General features: G+C 40.7%; 1 protein-coding gene and 1 long non-coding RNA gene across 3 annotated transcripts; both read right to left on the bottom strand.

The window, feature by feature from the left end:
- Window positions 1-641: 641 nt before the first annotated feature.
- On the bottom strand, window positions 642-12,375 carry LOC131243820 (tropinone reductase homolog At5g06060-like). 2 transcript variants are annotated; one of them, XM_058243412.1, is made up of 5 exons: window positions 12,168-12,375; window positions 11,838-12,045; window positions 6,128-6,404; window positions 5,600-5,706; window positions 642-1,256 (listed from the first exon to the last, which is right to left on the bottom strand). In XM_058243412.1, the coding sequence occupies exons 1-5, from the start codon at window positions 12,260-12,262 to the stop codon at window positions 1,068-1,070; spliced, it is 876 nt and encodes a 291-aa protein (XP_058099395.1). In that variant the 5' UTR covers window positions 12,263-12,375; the 3' UTR covers window positions 642-1,067. The 2 variants fall into 2 exon arrangements, with proteins under 2 accessions (XP_058099395.1, XP_058099396.1); XM_058243413.1 differs by having other exon boundaries at window positions 6,188-6,404; window positions 12,168-12,366.
- Window positions 2,906-5,593, bottom strand: LOC131243821 (uncharacterized). The gene is made up of 2 exons (XR_009170196.1): window positions 4,932-5,593; window positions 2,906-4,565 (listed from the first exon to the last, which is right to left on the bottom strand). It is a non-coding gene; the product is annotated as an uncharacterized LOC131243821 (long non-coding RNA).
- Window positions 12,376-12,867: the final 492 nt, after the last annotated feature.

The raw sequence follows: 12,867 nt of genomic DNA, 5'->3' as shown, positions 1-12,867 counted from the left end.
CCATTGCTGTATGCATACCTTGACCATCCATCAGGCCTCCGACTCATAGGTAACAAATGGCACAGTGTTTTGAGGCATGGTCCACCCACCACCAGTGGTTTGGATCACCGAACCGTGGGTCCTACTTGTACAAAATGACGGCCTGATTATCAGGTGACCATCCTTGGACCGAGGATGATACAATCCCTCGCTTTTAGGCTCTAACCAGGCCAGTTCAGGCCCAGCTTAGCTGAGCCAAATTGTAGGTCCAAGCCCAAGCTCAAGCATACACCTCATGTCATAATCCGACACATGTATAAGATTTGAGCTTTCCATCAGCCCAGCTACATTGTTTGATCTTCTGGCATGAAAATCATGCGTCTTCACCGTTAAGGTGGGCCACAGCATACCAAACTAAATGAACGGCTAGAAAGAAAAAAAAAAAAACAATCGCATTGGATGGGCCGATTTAGCTCTGAATCGGCTGAGTCGTGACTCAGTAGTCAGGGCCCAACGAGTCAGGTTGAGTGATCGAGTTTCTATGGATTGAACCTGGGCTAACATCTAGACTGGTTGGCATGCACATCATCTATCTGGACCGTCTGTTTAAGTCCAAACCAATCTTCTTCCAAGTGCAGTGAAAAAACCAGAGCAATCAGAGGTCCAAAACAAACTTTTCTACTACGATCTTGTCCATCCAATATTGCATGACCTAAACTAGGCAGTTTGATGATCATCCTACGAGTATATATATTTCCATTTCAAGGCAACCTAGGAACAGTGGACAGGTCCAAACAGACAGAAAACTATCTATATTCCATGGATGGCTAAGACCTACTTTTGGACCAGGGAGAAATGATGGACCCCACAGGACGCATGGTCCAGGACCATACATCTGAAAATATGAGTATTCTATTCATTTAACATAAAAGTATCAAACTCCAAAGCCAGGGGATTGGACAGTGGTAAACATCTGACAAGGGACCTGCAAAACCTGAGTTTGCTCAAAACACAGCAACTGTTCAGTTGGTTGTGGGGTCCAGATCAACGGTCCCGATCATCAGAATTTTTTGGTGGGTGATCTTCTTCTAATCATGGGTTGGGTAGAAACCGTTCACGCTCATTCCCCCATCAACAGAAATTACCTGGCCAGTGATGTATGATGCAGTAGGCATGCAGAGGAATGCCACCAGAGATGAGACCTCCTTTGGCTCTCCAACCCGTCGAGCAGGCGTGCGGGGGATGATCTCTTTTACATATTCCTCATTTTCAAGCATCTGTTAAAAAATGAAAGGGGACTGTTGATGCAAGATATTGTAAGCAAGTTGGATTCAGATTTGCAAGCTAAAATTACATGGGAGTTCTAATGTGCTAGCATGTTGCAAGTGGGGTCCATGCTTCAGTGATCCAGACCATTGATCAGAAGGATGGCTTTTGAGGGGAGACTGAGATACCTCAAAAGTGTCCCGGATAGGAAGTCTTTAACTTTTCAATCAGTGGCCACCATCTAGAGGATTAAGGGAAAGATAAAAAGGCCAACAATTGGATGGCATGGATCTCATAATCTGGAAGAGTTTTGGGACCCTTCATCCACAGTGGGGCCATTAGATCAACGATCTGGATCACTGAAGCATGGCAGAAAGATGTCTCATCTATATTATATATAATGCCAACAACGGGGACAATTTTACCCCTATAGTTAGTTTCCCTAGAGCAGAGAACTTTGATTATTCAAAAGACATAGGAAGAGCAGAGAACTTTGATTATTCAAAAGACATAGGAAGAAATTTAAACCAAGTCAGGGGTAGTTGGGAACTGAAAAATGTGGCTCTCGTCCTATGTACGGTTCAGATTTTACCAGCAAAAAGCCTATAAAGAGCTTAGATTCTACCTGAAGTAGCCTGCACCTACCTCTCCTCTTTGAATATATCCTATGTGGAATGTATTATTAGGGAGTCTGTGCGACAAAGGTTTTATGGGGCCCACCATGATGATTGGCATCCACTCTATACGTCTTTTGTGCCAGCTCATGTCAGACATTAGCCCAAAATGATGGAGATACAAAGCTTGAGTAGGCCACAAAATTGGAAAAAGTTGGTATGGAATTGTTCACTATTGAACCTTATTTCTCACTCTCTGCATCTAGCATGCACACGCATGTCTCTCCCCTTTTTCTCTCTTTCCCTCCGAAATTCTCTCCTTGGTTTCTCTCTCTCCCTTTCTCTTTCCACAAGCGTCGCACGTGCCATAACCCAGTTTCTTCAAAAGCATTGTATTTGAATTGAGTTATCACGTCTCCTGTTTACTGAAGCTCAAGGGAGTTTAGTGATTGTGTATATATGTGATGGGATGTTTCAAATCTTGCATTTAGCTTTTGATCTCTAAAGCTCTCAGCCTGATGTTGTGTTGGCTGTCTTTCTTCGAAGTTCAGAGGTGCCTACGGTCTTTTTCTTTTTATTATTGCTCATACATATAGCTGCATGAAAGGGGAAGGATAGCAGCCTAGCTTTGATCTCTAAAGCTCTCAGTCTGCTGGTGTGTTGGTCGTCTTTCTTCAGAGTTCAGGGGTGCCTACTGTCCTTTTCTTTTTATTATTGCTCGTACATATAACTGCATGAAAGGGGAAGCAAAGTGGAACCAAATTTGGGTGTGGTAGTGGAGAAGCATCTGATTCCAAATATTAGCAACAAGTACAAACGACTATGAAGCTGGAGAGGTAGCATGAGTCCAAAGCGCAGTTTGGAGCGGGAGCAGCACCTAGCTAGAAGGATCATGCAACTAAGCTTGTATGTTTCTTCAGAATCATCTTGAAATGTCTCTTATCACAACCGTTGTCCCAGGGGCTCCCATAACTTAATTCTGCTCCAATGAGTCATGATGACCTTTCATTATCATCTCTAGAATAGCTTCACCAACTGGTCCAAGCTCCTTTTTTTTTTTTTTGTTCCTGATGGTTTTTAAGGCGAGTTAGGCTAGCCCACTTGGGCATTAGATTCTGGTGACTATTGTCACACAATGGGAAAATCAACATTTCAAATTTCTCTACCTAATGCCATAGTTATCAAAGCAAATGGTGCAGGTCCTCATGTCCCAATAAATGGGTCCTTGTTGGTTAGGCCTAGTAGTCGGTGTGAGAAACCATAGATAGGGTAATGAGCCTCAACAAAACATATGCGGTCCAGGTTTGGTGATCCATACTAACAATTTGATGGGTCCCACCACTAATGCACGTTGTCCTGAAATATGATTTGGTAACCCAGTGTACGTATAGATGGTCAAGGAAGGAAATACAGCAATAGTCCATGTTCAGTAGAAAATAGGCCAAAGATGGAGGCTTAGGATCATCTGATCCGCAAGATATTTGGAGCAAACTCAATTCATGGCAGGGTCCATCAGATCATTGGTCTGGATCATCGAATCACAGGCCCCTATCAGCACTCTATATTTCCTCATAGCAACTCTACTAATCCAGTGTGCTATGTAACTGCAATTAAAGAAATAGTTGGGAATATGTTGTTCTAAGTAGTTCAGAATAACCAACTTTTTAACCTCTTTTCTCCATAACCCTGTGTTTGGATGCACAAGTGAATCGAGAAATAAGATATCAATGACACTTTCTAGTATCCATAATAAGGAAGTAGACCTCGAATTGCAGTTATATTCTTTTCAAGTCACCACTTCAAAGTAGCAGAATAGCAATTTGGAACTGAGACCCTCGGTATGAATAGTACAGAAACAAATTACAGTTTGGTCATTTTGTCTTGGCTAGACTGATAACTGCAAGTACCTACGATAATTGATGGTGCATCCAGACACCATCTTAAAGGTTCTTCCATGAAATCTAGTAATTGGGAAGCGAGTGGGAGAGGCTGTAAGGTTGGATTATTTCGTGGTTTTGGTTACAATGACCTTGAGCTGGCAGCAATGACCCCTCTCCTTTATCCACTGTGGCATCATTATCACGGTTACCCTCCAAACAGACAGATCTCTATCTCTTTTAATCTGGTTTTTATTTTGGTTGGTTCTTTAACAATGCCGCTTCAGTTTTTCTTCTTGAAAGTCGTTTTGTGGGTCCCATTCATTTGGCTGCTTTAAATGGGCAGGTAAATGTGGGTCCCATTTACAAGGCTATTTAAAGCGTCCAAGTACACTAGCAAGTATAAACAACTAGGAAGTGGGAGTGTGAGTCCGAACATTACTCAAAGCAGGAGCAGCACCTAGTTAGAAGGATCCTGCAACTAAAATCCATAGTTCCAGGCTATTAACCTTCAGAAGCATGAAAAAAATCAATGTATCAGAATAAATCGAAGTTCTCTGTTTGTACACTCATGAGTTTCATGGCTACTAAGTGCAAATGCATCCTATGCCATGCAAAAAAAAAAAGAAGAAGAAGAGGAAGAAGAAGGATTGGTAAGCAAATGCAAGAAGCAATAAATCACTTAAAAACTGGAATGGCTTGAAATTTTGAATCCTAGACTGAAATCAAATTCTGAAATTGGTCTCAATTGAAAATTTGGGTACAAGATTGAAATCAATTCTGAAACTGGAATCAATGGAAATTTTGGATCCTAGATTGAAATCAATTCCTAAAACTGGACACAATTGAAACTTTGGATCCTAGTCCTGGATTGAAAAAGGGAGTTCTCTGACGAAAAAGGGGCTCTTCAATACATGACTGATCTTTTGAGAGTTTCATGAGCAAGATAGAATTTCAAATTTTCACAAAAGAGAAGTATTGATGTAAGTCATCCACTTGTAGCAAGGTAACCTGGTTACAAGGTTGCTTGGCCATTTGGGAATTGATCTTTCACCTCCAACTCCACTTGACTCAGATGATCCATGTTCGCCTCAAAGTGAACTGCGTTATTCATTCAATAAATGACTCACTAAAAGCACCATATTGGGAAATACCAGCTGAGGAAAGGGGATAAGTGCCTCTCTCAATCGTGAACCTGGCTTTTCTTTTTTTGACTAATATTGTGGGCCCAGAGAAATGACTCACGTATGTTATTTCTAGGGTTCTGTTGATGATACATTCCGTCTTCTGTGATAATTTGAAGTATGCTACTTCATCATCTCAAGTCCAAATGTGGCATCTTGTGGGGTTGTCTATCTCAGATGGCAAAACTGTTTTTCTACTAATATTGTGGGCCCCAGAGAAATGACTCATGTATCTTATTTCTAGGGCTCTGATAATGATACATGTCGTCTCGGACTCTTGGGTGAAAATTCGAAGTACTCTGCTTTAACATCTCAAAGTTCGTTCAACTGAAGCATCTTGTGCACCTGGGAACTCTAATTCTGCAGTTAATTATTAGAGTGAAATTTTCAGTCACATTCATGGTTTGCAAATCAGTTTGGTCACCACCAATAGAGGGTCGTATAGCCTCATATTGTCCCTGTATCAGGTTGGTTCCAGCCAATATAGCTGCATTGTTCATGGACGATACTGATACTTATCGGGTGATACTTACCAGTTTCAGAAACCATGGTCAGATCTTTGATTGGGACTTAGTATCCAGGTCTCAACAACCTATGTTCCCACAAACTAAGTAATGGAGAAAGAAACACCAAGTAATAATCGTATAAAAGGAGCACATAAGAAGGAGAAGAATGTTACATGTTCCACAAGTGAGGTTTTGATATACCAAGGTGCCACGCAATTTGTCCTTATATTGTCTTTTGCCCATTCACATGCCAAATTCTTTGTAAGTTGATTAATTGCCGCTGACAAAACAAACAGACAACAGGAAAAAAAAAAAAAAAAAAAACAACCTTAGAATTTGAGTGTGAAATGTGAAGGCTACTTAATGGGAGTAGGATTCTCAATCTTACTATCTCCAGACATGCCAATATGGTATGTGGCATGTATGTGCTACATCCCTGCTGTTCGTCAGGTATGCAGTATCAACAACTACCTGTGAAAATCAGGCCAGTCCAGTCACTTGGTGGGCACACATGTTACATACATGTGTTTCTTACCTGACTACTGAACTGGCAGCCACGAAACGTACATGATTGGACCCACTTAACAAATGGACAAATGGCTAGGATCTCACACACACATGCCACATTTGAATGTTTGGGACGAGTAAGGTTTGGAATCTTAAGTCTCCCGAGTAATGTTAGTAGGGTTCTTTTGAGCTACCTATTGTTTGCTTTGAGATAGAAGAACACGCAAGTAATTTAGCCACTGAACAACCATTACCTTTACTTGCAGCATAAACGGTCCCAGAACTTACAGCTATAACACCGGCAACAGAGGAGATGAATACAATGCTTCCCATTCCAGATGCTTTTAAAAGAGGATGTGCAAGTTGACACATATGGTATGCGGACTCGAAGTTGGTTGCCATGACAGTTGCAAACTCTTCAGCAGTATAATCCACAGTAGGCTTCCTAATATTTGTCCCAACATTGTTTATCTGGAGCCAGAAAAATCGGGGATGAAGCCGTTACATTTTTGTGAAACAAGACACTTTCAGAAATGATGCTTTGGATATATATTGTATCCACATAAAATATCTGTATCTAAAAAATTGTGACTGTTCATCAAAGTTCCATTAACAGAATGCAGCACAGATCAAATACAATCTAGGGCTAGAGTACCATGTTCATTTTTCCACCATTTCTCAAATGCTGGCAATATATTCACCATAAATATGGCATAAATGCATGTTGATCTAGACCGCCCAAATTGTGGGCCACATTGTGGATGTAGGCACTGCAAAAAAGTTCACTTATTGGAGATGTTAACATCCAACATTGGGCACTGAATTTTTCATCAAACCATCCATTTATGCCCACCAACTGGATTAAAAAAAATAAAAACAAATGCCAAGTCTTTATGTTCTTCACAATAAGTCAAATTTTACACTGGGCATTGTAATGTATGAGCATTTTCACACCGTAGGGCCTGTGTGAGGCAGGTGGCTCATGTGAGGCAGGACCCATGTTGGGGCCCACAAGGGGGGTTCGCCTGAGGGCATGACCTAGACTATGAGATAAAGGGATTGATTCGTCACACTCTATCAGTTCAAGATTTTAGAGCAAGTGGTTAGTTGTCCCACGTCAAAAGTGGTATCAGAGCAGGAGGTCTTGTGTTCAAGACTCCCCACTAGGAGTAATTAATATAGGGGCATTTTCACATGGGGCTCGAGTGGGGTGGCCTGTGTGAAGTGGGGGCACACTCGGGGTGGGCGACTTGTGTGAGGCGGGGCCCATGTGAAGTGGGGCCCACGAGGGGATTCGGCTGAAGGCCTGACCTGGGCTATGAGATAAATGGATTGATTCGCCACATTGTATCGGTTCAAGCTTTTAAAGCAAGTGGTTAGTTGTCCTGCGTCACATTGCTATTCAGAGAATGATAAAATATGTTCCTTTTTCATTCTTTATTTTATTCCTTCTCATGAAAAAAAAAAAAGAAATCGGCGAACTCATGTTTGAACTATGTATTTTGGAGATAAAACTTTCGTAAGTGCTTTAAAATTTAACATTCCACATATTTCAGGGGATTAAAAAACTCATTTAATCAACCAAATTGAATGAAAAAAGAAAATCATAAAAAAAAAATGAAACTCATTTTATTTATCAAAAATTCAATGAATCTGGTTTTTTATTAAAAAATGAGAAGAAAAAACTTTTGATGGTGGTTTTAGGACAACAATTGGTTGTTGTCATGATAAAGCGTAAGGTGGGAAATTTTGGCAGAGGGTAGTTGATGAACAGACAATCATCTAATGATTTATGAATAGAGGTTTTGCCAATGCTTGTCTAAGTTGCAACTAAGTACGTCTCGTTTAATTTAGAACAACCTATTTGAACTTAATCGAAGCCGGGTTAACCTCTAAAACCGTTCTCATGAAATTCGATCCATACATCTGATTCGTTTCTCGCCTAGAGTTGGGTGATCCTTCCATAGTTTGTAAACTCCATGTCTTACCTATATATTATGACTAGTTTACTTTCGTACATCTAAGAAGGATAGTTGTTTGGATTCCTTTTGATACTTTAACATGTGATGTGTATATCGTATTTAGATCTCTTCTCTTTTGAATTTATAGTAATTGGAATTGCATAGGAAGTTGGTTCTTGCCTTAATTATTTGTCTAATTTATGAATAACCCTTGACATTTAATGCAACTGTTGGAAGGACATTATAATGTAAGATTAAATGGGGAGTTCTTGGAAAGGAAGAATTTGACAGCGAGAATGATATTAACTCACCATTGAGTACTTAAATGCATTTCTTTTATCAAGTAAACACAAATATTATAATCCGAATTTTTCATTCTATCGAAGATCATCTAAGCACAGTTCTATCAACGTCTATAGTGTAAATCAAAGTATTTAATAATGGTAATGGTCGTAATAGCCAGTCTTATCGCTGTTGCGATATGAGCTATAACGGCTGTTATGGCCTTATAATGGTTGAAACCATTTTTAAAGGACAGAATGTATACACCCCACATCGGCCTCTTAAAGGTCTGTATCAATTTGTTAATGGCGGGCCCATAGCCCACCCAGGCTCGTGGATTTTCAATCTAATAGTTGGGGGGATTTTCTTTAAAGATTCATTTATGGTCTATAGGAGGGGTGGTGATGTAGGGAGTAGTCATTATAAGTTTTTCTAAGTGTGAGTTTTCTTAAGTTTCGTAAGAAGCTTGACATCAATAAAGTTAGTTCTCTCCCTCTACTCGAATTTTCTTGTGAGTGTAATTCCTATCCACTTCTTTGTGATTTGGGTGTAGATATCTAATTGATTCGATAATCGGATTGCACCATTTTGATATCATGGCAGTTGATCGTCAAGAAATTGCTGACTCTGTGGTGACACAAGAAGAGTTTGTGTAAGTAATCAAATTGATTCATGCACTTACAAAGCAGGTAGATCAACTCACGCATGCAGTAGGTAATTTCACTAATCAAGTGGAAGAGTTTTAGCGTGGAGGGAATCCGGAGACTGAAGTTGAAGTAGGTGAACACCTAGGGGAAGGTATCCACCAAGGTCATCACCAACAACGAGCAACCCTGGCCTACGAAGATACCAATGATCAAATCCTTTGACTTTTGGAATGTGACAGAGAACCCGAAAATGAGGTATTAATTTCGGAAATGACAAATAGTTCCACAAAGTCGAAGAAAAAGTTGACATCCGAAGTGATCGATGCATTAACATTGAACCCACACTTGAATTCACCAATGGATCCACTGATAGTGATTGTCACATTGATAGACATGAAAATAAGTCTCAACACTCAAATTAAAGCGCCTTTGCAAAAGATGACTATGGCATGAAAAATGAGGTAAATGTTTAAGGATTCAAGAAAAACTTTAAAGATACAACAAACAAGTTGGCACTCACAAAAGTACAAGCAAAAGAGACATCACCTACAATGGACTCCAGCAAAGGCTGTGCTAAGCTGACATTACACCATCAATTTCCACCAAAGAAGAACAAGATTCGTCGTGGTGGTATTACAAATCGAAAGCTTGATATTAGCTTTTTTACTTGAGGATGAGTTCTTAAATTTATGCAGGTCCAAGGCCCATTTAGGCCCACATCCCACCGTAGGGCCCATCATGTGCTGATTTTGGACTGTTTATTTATAGATTTGGGGCCTAAATATCAAAAGCTACAATTTACTATTTGTGAGAGATATTGAAGGATGCGATAGATGATATAAGGTTGATTAAAGATTTGATTGAAGATTTTGATGATTATTTTTTATATTTGCTTTTATCATTATTAGGCCTGTTGCCATCTTAAGTAGATTAGATTGAGTTGAATAAATTAGGCAAATTTGAAATCATTTAGGGGGTGTTTTTTTTTTTTCACTTACAGATGTAATTACCAGTAAACAGATAATGATTATTTACCAAGGAAATTACAGCATCAATCTCAGGTTGATGTTGACGGTGAGCTTGTCTGAAAAGCTTTCCATTTCGGAGATATGAATTCGCACATTTCCGCATGTAAAAATTGTGGGGCCCACCATCCAAATTATTAATAGGACCTCATCATAACAAAGTGGAATTATATAAACAATACAGTGTGAGCATGCAGTTTGTATAAGTGGGGCTCATGGTTCAATGACCCAAATCACTAGTATGAGCCTGCTTTGGATGGCAGATGCAGCAAAAATCTCCGAGATGGAAAAACATGTTCTTAGGATGTGTAGTTGAAATGAGGATGTTGAGATGGATAAGTGGGAAGATGAGAAAGGATGGAAGGAACTTAGGAGACCAAGAATAAGATGAAGGAAAGCAAACATATATTGTTTGGTCATATACAACTGAGAGCAAGAATTGCACCTGTTAGGAATGAGTTCGTTGCTATAGATTGAAGGCACTAAAAGGGCAAGAGGAAGGCCCAAAAGGACATGGATGGAGGTAGTAAGAAAAGACTTAATGACCTGTGGTCTAATTGAAGGCTTGTCCCTAGATAGACTGGAATGGTGGAACAAGATTCATGTAACTGACCCCAATTAATTGAGATAAGGCTTCGCTGATGATGATGATTGACAAAAAAAAAAAACTTCAATAGGCAGCCCACCAAATAGATGGTTAAGGGAGAAATGACGACAATAGTTCACATTCAACTAAAAAGGCCAAATATCCCACAGATAGGATCTTCTAATTTGCAGGATGTTTCATTCTTGGGCCATCCAAAGCAAGGCATATCATGTCAATGGTTTGGATCACTGAAACATCAGCCCCACTTGCACAAAACTGAAAATACAATGTTGGTACCTCTATAATAGAACTGATGCTCTCAAGAATTGTGGTGAGATGCTAAAAGGTCCTGGTAGACAGTAGACACCTTAAAATGAGTTCCACCTCATTTTGGTTACCAGTGATTACGTATGAGAGATCTTGATCTCTAATACATAATTACAATTAAAATATATTGTTATGTATTAGAGATCAAGATTTCTAAGACATAACTATTGTTAACTAAAATGGGATGAATTCATTTTTAGGCGCCTACCAAATGGGGCCTAAAATGTTCTGAATTAAGGGTGTGTTTGGATACATATTCAATAAGTCAGAATATTGTATTTATCCTGAATGCAGGGTAGGTTTATCAATGTGGTGGGACGGCCTGTCAAGCTGCTAGGCTTCGGTTTCAATTATAGGTCCATTTGAAAGGCCTGGGCCTAGATTTCGCGGTGGACTGGGCAGTGCCCAGATCTGGCCGATTTTCTGATGATCCCCAGATCAGACCTGATCCAGGCCCATGAATGCTGTGAAGGACCAGGTTCAGTACTAAATGGGTAGAACCCAATTACAGATTTCAGGCTCAACATATAATCTGGCCGGTCTCAGCAAATTGCGTACTCTATATTGCAAATCTGTAATGGGATTTGCATTTTTTTTTTTTTAAGGGATTACAGGACTTTCAATAGCATATGGGGTTTCAACTCTGGCAAGTGGGCCCTATGATTGGATAATCCAGGCTATTGGTCTGTTGCGCCCCATCGTGGATGGAACCTGCCCCAAAAATCACCTGAATAGGACGAATCGTGGCCCCAAATAGACGGTTAAGAAGAGAAAACCAGCAACGGTCCACATTAAGCAGAAAAGAGACCCAAGATTGGCAGGTAGGATCTATCAATCCCCGAAATTCTTCGAGCATGGGCCATCCAAGGTGGGTAGCAACAGACCAACGGTCCGGATTATCAAAACGCGGACGCCAATTGCCGGAAATCGAAACTCGAGTACATGTACGAAACCTCGGGCCGAGCATCCCAGAATTCTTCTTCCTGTTTTATCGCGATAAAATGGCGGGCCAAACGGGGCATTAAAACAATGGGCAGAAGATAAAAAATAAAACAACAACAACAACAGTAACATACGAGGATGTTGAGCTTCCCATCGAAGACCGAAGAAACCTTTTCCAACAGCTTCTCTCGATCGGCTCTCGACGATAAATCGCAAACTGATCCAGTTACATGGAAGCCCAAACGCGCCCATTCGCGAAGGCAACGATCGAGCTCGGCTTCGTTGCGGGAGCACGTGTGGATCGACGCCCCGAATCCTGAAAGCTCTTCCACCACTGCATGACTGAGCACAACACAAAAAAAAGAAGAAGGAAACATGTACCAGAAATTCAAAAAAATGAGGGTATTTTTCTTTTTTGACAAAGAAAGGGAAATGGATAGATATGGATGAAAGAGAGAGCCGACCCGATTCCTCGAGTTCCTCCAGTGACTAGAGCGGTTTTTCCCTGTAGTGACCATCTACCGTTGCGGCTGCTGCCGGTGCTTGCCTGTACGGCCATTAAACTATTTCTGTTGCTCTCGTTGTGGATGAAAGGATGGAGGATTGAAATGAGGATCGGCGGGGTTTTTATATAAAGGGTGTTTTGTATTATGTCATTCTCGGGCACCTGCGCGGGTGCGTGAGTATTGGAAGCGGTTTGAAAACTGTCACTTAGCACGGCACGGCGGATTAGGTAGGGTCCGTAGTAGGGCTGTACCCGGGCCAACTTAGCTCGAAAAGCTCGCTCTTGGCTCGATTTAGCTCGACTTGGTCGATAAATCAAGGCAAGCCAAGTTTTATATCGTCCAGCTCATTTTGAAAACAAGTCAGGTATAACATGGTAGAGTTTGACTAACTGGACTCGAACTTGGCTTGGCTCGAAGCTCAAGCTCAGCTCGACTCGCCTATATATATATATTATATTATATTTAAAAATTTAAAAAAACCATAAACCTTATCATATCCGTCCGTCTCTCTTATACCATTTTCCTTCTTTACCTAACCCGCCTCGAGCCCCCCTTCTCTCTCTCTCTCTCTCTCTCTCTCTCTCTCTCTCTCTCTCTCTCTCTCTCTCTCCACTCGGTCACTCGCCTGAGCTTGACTCAACGTCTACCTGGCTTGTCT

This window comes from Magnolia sinica, chromosome 4, assembly GCF_029962835.1.
Source record: "Magnolia sinica isolate HGM2019 chromosome 4, MsV1, whole genome shotgun sequence".
NCBI lineage: Eukaryota > Viridiplantae > Streptophyta > Magnoliopsida > Magnoliales > Magnoliaceae > Magnolia > Magnolia sinica.
This window is presented reverse-complemented; position numbering and strand designations above follow the sequence as displayed.